The 8,625-nt window shown below is 42.6% G+C and overlaps 1 protein-coding gene across 1 annotated transcript in view; it reads right to left on the bottom strand.

Moving 5' to 3' along the window:
* Positions 1-317: 317 nt before the first annotated feature.
* The window catches only part of LOC140734554 (adapter SH3BGRL-like), an 85,612-nt gene continuing 77,304 nt past the window's right edge, over positions 318-8,625 (bottom strand). The window contains exon 4 of the mRNA XM_073058684.1: positions 318-1,340. Within this exon, the coding sequence (XP_072914785.1) occupies positions 1,308-1,340 (33 nt within the window). The 3' untranslated portion in view covers positions 318-1,307. The remainder of the gene's footprint in view (positions 1,341-8,625) is intronic.

Below are 8,625 nucleotides of genomic sequence, written 5' to 3'. Positions count from 1 at the left end.
CAGCTGCTCTAAAATTATTTTCAGTATCACCAAGTCAGTTAGCTGTTAGCCATTAACTGCTAGGTCAGTGCAGCAAGTGTTGTAAGAATTGTTTAGTAACTTAGTAGACTTAGGAAGAGAAAATGCATTTTGTCATTAGACGATCAAAATGGTGGTGTCAACCCTTAAGGGCCCTCACCATCCAGACATGTCTCTTCTCATTACTACCATCAGGGAGGAGGTACAAGAGCCTGAAAACCCACACTCATCACTTTAGGAACAGCTTCTTCCCCTCTGCCAACAGATTTCTGAATGGTCCATGAACACAACTCTATTCATCCTTTTTTCAACATCTTTTTAATATAACTAATAGACTTTTATGTCTTTGCACTAAACTACTGCTCAAATACAACAAATTTCATGACACACAAGTCAATGATAATAAACCTGATTCTGAAGAGCTTTTGCACAAGTAGTCAAAAATGGGGCAAAATGCCAAATTTGATTATGTTGAAAATTACTTAGACTATCAAAGCACTTTAAGTGCATAAGGAAATGTAAAGTAACTAGGAGAAAAACATTTGATGTATCCACCTCCATTTGCATCTTTCACCATTAAGATTGATACAAAATCACAATGACAAAATTGTATTGCGTCAACATAACGACCATTCATACTAGACTAGCATGCAATGTAGCACACTTTACACAGATCAGAATAACAGATTAATTTTATCCATGCTTATCTGTCCATAATGTTACAAATTTTCAGAGCTTTTCTCTAACCAATCCTTTTTGTCATAATTAAAAACAGATCTTCTCCATTTCATGCAAAAGATAAATAAACCTTTTTTCCCTCCTTTGGGTCAGAACTGGATTCTAGGCATTAAATGGAATACAGTAAGCTCCTTGAAAGCAGATAAATATTTGTAGCAGCTGAAAATCAAGGCAATGGGCAAGAGCAAAGTAGTTTTGGCTTATTATTATCTCATGTATCAAGATACTCTTTATATGATGGGACTGCCAGAATTAAAAGTGAACTAAATTGAGAATTATATCTAATAAATTACCTTTTTGGTAATAGTTGGATTGTCTGCACAAATCAGATTAGATGACCAGGTAGAAAAATAAGCTATGACAAATATTCAATAACATGTCTTGCATAAACCCAGTGGTCCATTGTTGCCCAGTCGCTAGTTATTATTAAAGCCTACTGGGTATTTAAGTGAGAAGCTTCCAGAGATATACTCCCTTTATTTCTTCTCAGTGACAAGGTATACTGGGCGGTATGTTTTCTTAATAAGATCAGTGTGTGATGAAATTGGCCTTCAGGCTTCTTGCTTTGCAAGGGCTTCAGCTTCCTAAAAAAGAACAATGACATTATTAAGCATCAAATCCATTGGAAATTATTTAGCACATCTATTCTATGTGACACATAAAATTATAAATCAATCAATTGCTCAGTTGCCAACACCATGGAATACCACTATAGAACGTAGACCAAGAGGAATAGTCCATTTGGTTCTTCAAGCCTGCTTTTCCATTCAGTATAATTGTGAGTGAATCTAAACCTCAGTACCATATCTCCATTCTCTCCCTAAACTCCATCATCCTCTTAGTATATAGAATTGACATCTTAAATATATTCAATGGCTTGTCCTCTACAACCTTCTGTGATGGAGAATTCCAGCTTCACTACCCACCGAATTAAGAAATTTCTCACCAATGCTGCCCTAAATGTCTTACCAAACATCCTGAACCATTATTCAGCATTCATCATGGGCCTAGTTACAGGATCATGAACAAAATATGGGACCACCAGTCAAATCCTAGCAGTGAAATTATACTCACTTTGGTGACAAAAAGCTCCCTCGCAACACAGTGGTTGAAACCTGCAATGTGTTGCTTGAGGAATGGTGGCTGCAAATACACTTACAGTATTGAAAGCACTTCAATCACCTGGGCACAGACGGTTACAGAAGCAATGCAGGTAAATTGGATTAGTAGAGCAGGTATAATTATAGGCATGGTTAATGGGCCTGTTTCTGAGCTATACCACTCTATGAATCCAGTGTTCTTCAACCGGATGCTATGAAGATATTAACTGCAGTTCCAAATACAAGCACTGGGAAATTGGACATGGCGGTACTGCTGTTCAGCAATAAGTTCAGAGTAAATCTATTATTAATATACACAACATTACAGAACATGAGATGAAGAGCCCTTGAAACTGAGTCCATAAGTTGTGGTACCAGTTCAGTGATGGGGCACCTGAAGATGAGTGAATTTAATAGTCCACATGCTTTGTCAAGGGCAGATCGTGCCTTACGAGTCTGATTGAATTTTTTGAGGATGTGACTAAACACATTGATGAGGGTAGAGCCATAGATGTAGTGTATATGAATTTTAGCAAGACATTTGATAAGGTATCCCATGCAAGACTTATTGAGAAAGTAAGGAGGCATGGGATCCAAGGGGACATTGCTTTGTGGATCCAGAACTGGCTTGCCCACAGAAGGCAAAGAGTGGTTGTAGACAGGTCATATTCTGCATGGAGGCCGGTGACCAGTGGTGTGCCTCAGGGATCTATTCTGGGACTGCTACTCTTTGTGATTTTTATTAATGACCTGGATGAGGAAGTGGAGGGAAGGGTTAGTAAATTTGCTGATGACACAAAGGTTGGTGGTGTTGTGGACAGTGTGGAGGGCTGTCAGAGGTTACAGTGCGACATTGATAGGATGCAAAACTGGGCTGAGAAGTGGCAGATGGAGTTCAACCCAGATAAGTGTGAAGTGGTTCATTTTGGTAGGTCAAATATGATGGCAGAAGATAGTATTAATGGCAAGATTCTTGGCAGTGTGGAGGATCAGACGGATCTTGGGGCCCGAGTCCATAGGACTCTCAAAACTGCTACACAGGCTGACTGTGTGGTTAAGAAGGCATATGGTGTATGGACCTTCATCAATCATGGAAATGAATTTAGGAGCCAAGAGGTAATGTTGCAGCTATATAGGACCCTGGTCAGACCCCACGGAGTACTGTGCTCAGTTCTGGTCACCTCACTACAGGAAGGATGTGGAAACCATAGAAAGGGTGCAGAGGAGATTTACAAGGATGTTGCCTGGATTGGGGAGCATGCCTTATGAGAATAGGTTGAGTGAACATGGCCTTTTCTCCTTGGAGCAACAGAAGATGAGAAGTGACCTTATGAGAGATGATGAGAGGCATTGATCGTGTGGATAGTCAGAGGCTTTTTCCCAGGGCTGAAATGGTTGCCACAAGAGGACACAGGTTTAAGGTGCTTGGGAGTAGGTACAGAGGAGATGTCAGGGGTAAGTTTCTTTACGCAGAGAGTGGCGACTGCGTGGAATGGGCTGCCAGCGACGGTGGTGGAGGCAGATATGATAGGGTCTTTTAAGAGACTTTCAGATAGGTACATGGAGCTTTGAAAAATAGAGGGCTATGGGTAACCCTAGTAATTTCTAAGGTAGAGACATAGAACATAGAACCATAGAACACTACAGCACAGTACAGGCCCTTCAGCCCTCCATGTTGTGTCAACACATATAATCCTTTAAAAAAAAGTACTAAACCCACACTACCCCATAACCCTCCATTTTTCTTTCATCCATGTGCCTGTCCAAGAGGCTCTTAAATACCCCTAATGTTTTAGCCTCCACCACCATCCCTAGCAAGTCATTCCAGGCACTCACAACCCTCTGTGTAAAAAACTTACCCCTGATGTTTCCCCTAAACTTCCCTCCCTTAATTTTGTACATATGCCCTCTGGTGTTTGCTATTGGTGCCCTGGGAAACAGGTACTGACTATACACCCTATCTATGCCTCTCATAATCTCGTAGACCTCTATCAAGTCCCCTCTCATTCTTCTATGCTCCAAAGAGAAAAATCCCAGCTCTGCTAACCTTGCTTCATATGACTTGTTCTCCAAACCAGGCAACATCCTGGTAAATCTCCTCTGCACTCTCTCCATAGCTTCCACATCCGTTTGGCAAAACTTTGTGGTTTGAAGGGCCTGTATTGTGCTGTAGGTATTCTATGTTTCTCTGTTCTGAGAGCCTGATGGTTGAGGGGCAATTCTGTTCTTAAACCTGGTGGGATGACTTCTGAGGATCCTGTACTTTTTTCCTGATGGCAGCAGTGAGAAGTGAGTATGACCTGGGATGTGGGTCCCTGTTGATGGATGCTGCTTTCCCACAACAACACTCCATGTAGATGTGCTCAAAGGTGGGGAAGGCTTTACCCATGATGGACTGGCTCACATCCATTACATTTTGTGGGATTTTCCATACAAGGGCATTGGTGTTTCCATCCCAGGCTGTGATGCAGCCAGTCAGTACAGTGTCCACTAAACATCTATAGAAGTTTGTCAAAGTTTTAGATGACATGCAGAATGTTCACAAACTCCTAAGGAAGTAGAGGCACTGCCATATTTTCTTTATAATTACCCTTCTGTGCTGGGCCCAAGACAGGTCCTCTGAAATTATAACACCAAGGAATTTAAAGTTGGTGACCCTCTCCACCTCTGATCCCTCAATGCAGACTACTCATGGGCCTTCCTGTTTTCTCCTCCTGAAGTTACAAATCAGGTCCTTGATCCTGCTGACACTGACTAAGAGGTTGTTGTTGTGGCACCACTCAAGCTAGATTTTCAATCTCCCTCCTGTATGCAATTGAATTACAATGTTTCCCCTCTGCCAGATGAATATGTGGCAACTCCAGCTGAATTATGGCCTCGCCCTCATGGACAAAGTACTTCTGTGACTGGGTGGGGTGTAGAACTGGGAATTTCTGGTCTTAATGATTTTAGGCCACACTTGGGCTAGAATGAACCACTCCACTCACACTTTTCATCTCCATTCCCCACCAACTGCCTGCACCCTCCCTCAGCTTTCACTACTCTGGAACTCTAAACAAACTGTTGCCACCTACTCACTAGGCAACTATGCCTCAGATATCAGATTCTGAGGCTCTGCCCCCAATAGCTGACAGCTTCTTCAGCATATATCTCAACAGTCAAGCTTGTTTCATGTCATATCCAGTGAAGGAGAACAAAATAATAATAGTTACTCCTGCTCCAATGCAGCACAAAAAACAATAAATATGAAAACATGAATTCACTCCTGTGCCTAGTAACACATTGTGGACATACAATCAATCACTGTACGGTATATAAGGTTACGGACAGAAAATGATAAAGTAGTGGTAGTTGGGAGTGTGGAGAGGTGGGTTAGTGAGTGTAAGTGTTGCTTGGGAAAAGTATCTTTTTGAGCCTTGTGGTCCTGGTGTGGATGCTACATAGCCTTCTCCCTGATGGGAGTGGGACAAACCGTCCATGAGCAGGGTAGCTGAGATCCTTCGTAATGTTACTGGCCCATTCCCGGCACCTTTCTGTATACGTGTCCTCATTGCTGGATAGGCTGGTGCCAGTGATGCATTGGGCAGTTTAGACTGCCGGTTGTAGAGCCTTCCTGTCCGCTCCAGTGCAATTTCCGTACCATGCAGTGATGCAGATTGTTCGGATGCTCTCTGTTGCACATCTGTAGAGTGACATGAATATGGATGTGCAAAGTCCAGCTCTCTTCAGCCTCCTCAGAAAGCAGAGACGTTGGTGAGCTTTCCCAATTGTGTAAGATGTTTTCTGGGACCACGAGGGGCTGTGTGAGATGCCCACTCTTCTGCACACTGGTTGGCTGTGTCCTGGGATTGATACTATTGTGTTTCCTGTATTTACTGTGATTGTAGGAAAATGAATTTCAGGATTGTACATGGTGTGATATATGTAGTTTGATAATAAATGTTGAGTTCTTTGGAATATGATTAATGGTGGCTGATTTGAAGCATGTGGGGACAGCAGTCTAGATGAGTGAAATATTGAAGATATTAGTGAGCTGCTTTTGCACACTTCCTGAGTACTTGGCCTGGGATGTTGCCTTAGGAGGTTGGCTTTTTGCAGAGTGCATCTCAGCTCTGCTGCTATTTCACACAGTGATGGCTCACTGGGGTGGGGTTACCTGATTACTGTTGCTTTCTATAAAAGGTTGTTTGGAACATCAGGGAGGAAGGCATCACTGGTCTAGTTGACAATGTTCTTCCTTGATGCCCCACTGCATGCACCGGGGATTGCCATCAGACAGGTGTTGTGTGTAGCCCACTTAACACCCAAGATGAGGTTTCTCCAGGCTGCTTCGAGGGCTGTCCTGTCACCAAACTGAAGGCAGCGTCCTAGGCTTTTAGTAAGGAGTGCTCCTCTACGTTCAGCTTGGGCTTCTGTTTGGGCCATGAGATGGCTGTTCTTAAGGCACCATGTCATCTACATGCTTACTAATGAAACCAGTGACAGATGAAGCGTATTCCTGAAGGTTGGTATCTTCTCCATTTGTGGTGGCCTTCTTGAACATCTGCCAGTTAGTCCATTTGAAACAGTCCTGAAGCAGAGAGATTGCCTCATTGGGCCATATAGTGATGGTCATTTTCAGCAGCAGTTGATATTCTGGGATTAACATTATGCAGAGATGGTCAGAAAGTCCAAGATGGCGGTGTGGTATGTCTTTGTAAGTACCACATCTGTTTATATAAATATGGTCAAGTCTGTTTGTTCCCCTAGTAGCCATAGTGATATGTTGGTGGAATTTGGGGAAAATGTCCTGCAGGTGAACATGATTGAAGTCTCCTGCATTTATGAAGAGACCGTCCAGATGCTTGTTTTGTACAGCTGATGATATTGTAAAGCTCTGCCAGTGAGACCATGAATGTAAGTCTCACATGTTCAGCCCAACTCATTCATGCTAGCTAAGGTGCCTATCAAAGCTAGTATTCCTTCTAAGCCTTCCTTGTCAATGTGGCTGTCCAAGTGTCCTATTGCATCTGCCTCGACAACATCCTCAGGCAGCTCGTTCCATATACTCTCCACTCTTTGTGTGGAGGAGCTTTCCCCCTCAGGTCTCTCTTTAATTTTTGCATCTCATTCCTTACACTCATGTAAGGAATTTGTACTTCAGGGAGCACGAAGCGCAGAAACAAATATCACTGTGATGATTGCACGTTCTAGTATCAATTGTTTGGTGACAATAAAGTATCTAATGTCCTTTCATTTTTCATTCTTCTTCCCTGTTCATCCTATCTATACCCCTCAGGCAGTCCCTCAGTCCAAGAAACTCTAATAAATAAAGTCTTGCCTGCTCGCTGTCTCCCTAATACTAAAACATGTCCTGACAATATTCCTGTCAATCTTCTTCGCACTCTTCTAGCTTAATAATGACTTTCCTCGACCAGGTGACCAAAACTGTACACTATACTCCAGGTGTGGCCTCAGCAACATCTTGTTGAAATAAATATAAACAATATAAACACTTTAAGGTAATTCATAATTTCAATTCATTTAAAACAAAAACAAATCTCTATTCAAATACTAAAAATGGCTAGTAACTCCATTTAAATGCATGGGGGTATGCAAGGTCAGGAATACAAACTAGAACCAGAGAGGAAACATATCCACTCGATGTGGCTTAGCGCTGGCTTCGCACTGGGTTCAGAATCCACTGGCAGATCAGGAGCATTATGATCTGAGTTGAAATTATTCCAAAGCTCCGTGCTGCACAGATGTCAGGACGATGGTGACCCATGCAATACTGGTGACTCCTGACCTCACAATCTAACTTGTCATGGCCTTTCCTCTTCACGTCTACCTGCAGTGTTCGTAACACTTCATTCTGCCTTCCTGTTATTGCTTTCCCAGTGTATTACCTCAATGTACTGATATCATGGAATGTTCTGTATAGATATCTTGCAAAACTCCAAAACAAGGTTGTTCACTGTACGTGGCAATAATAACCAATTTAAACCAGTTTCAGGAAGAGGAACAACCTTTCAGCTCCACATTTTCATAGTGCTGCAATCATTGCAGCTACATTACGAAAGGGGCATTCAGACACTGGACAATTCTACAGAGAACGGGAGCTGGTGACAGACCAGGGGGAAAGAGCACGGTCATTCCACTGCTTATTCCTCTTTTCCCATGGAGCCAAAATAGAATAGGCATTCCAAGTATCCCCTGAACAAGCTGAATACCCATAAATTATATGCTTGAGGGAGTCTCACTGCTTTCTTGATCATAGAGCAGTCTGCATTAGGTTTTTGTGAATAGGGAGTGACTTTCTCTAAGAAGCTTCAGGCACGAATCCTTCTCAGTCTGAAGGTCACTGTCACGCTGAGTTTGCATCATTCGAGCAGCCAGCGTCTGACCAGCAGCACTTGACGTCATCCACTGAATATTGAAGCAACATAGAGTTGGAGTTAAACAGCACAGAAACAGGCACTTTGGCACAACACTTATGCCAGCCAAGATGCCTACTGAAGCTAAATCCAATTTGTTAGCATTTGGCTCTAAACCCTCCTATCCAACTATCTTTTAAATATTGTACTGTACTCACCTCTACCATCTCCTCTGGCAGCTTGTGTGGAAAAGTTGCCCCTCAGGTCTCCTTTAATTTTCCCCCCTCTCATCTTTAACCCATGCCTTCTAGTTTCAGACTCCCTACCTTGGGGAAAGGATTGTAGCTATCCACCTATAAATCCTCCTTCACTCCTTTCCCCAGTTTATCCAATCTCTCTTTATAACTGATGCT

The sequence above is a fragment of the Hemitrygon akajei genome, chromosome 10, assembly GCF_048418815.1.
Source record: "Hemitrygon akajei chromosome 10, sHemAka1.3, whole genome shotgun sequence".
In the NCBI taxonomy this organism is placed as follows: Eukaryota; Metazoa; Chordata; class Chondrichthyes; order Myliobatiformes; family Dasyatidae; genus Hemitrygon; species Hemitrygon akajei.
The sequence above is the reverse complement of the archived record's forward strand: the minus strand, read 5'-3'. Positions and strand labels throughout refer to the sequence as shown.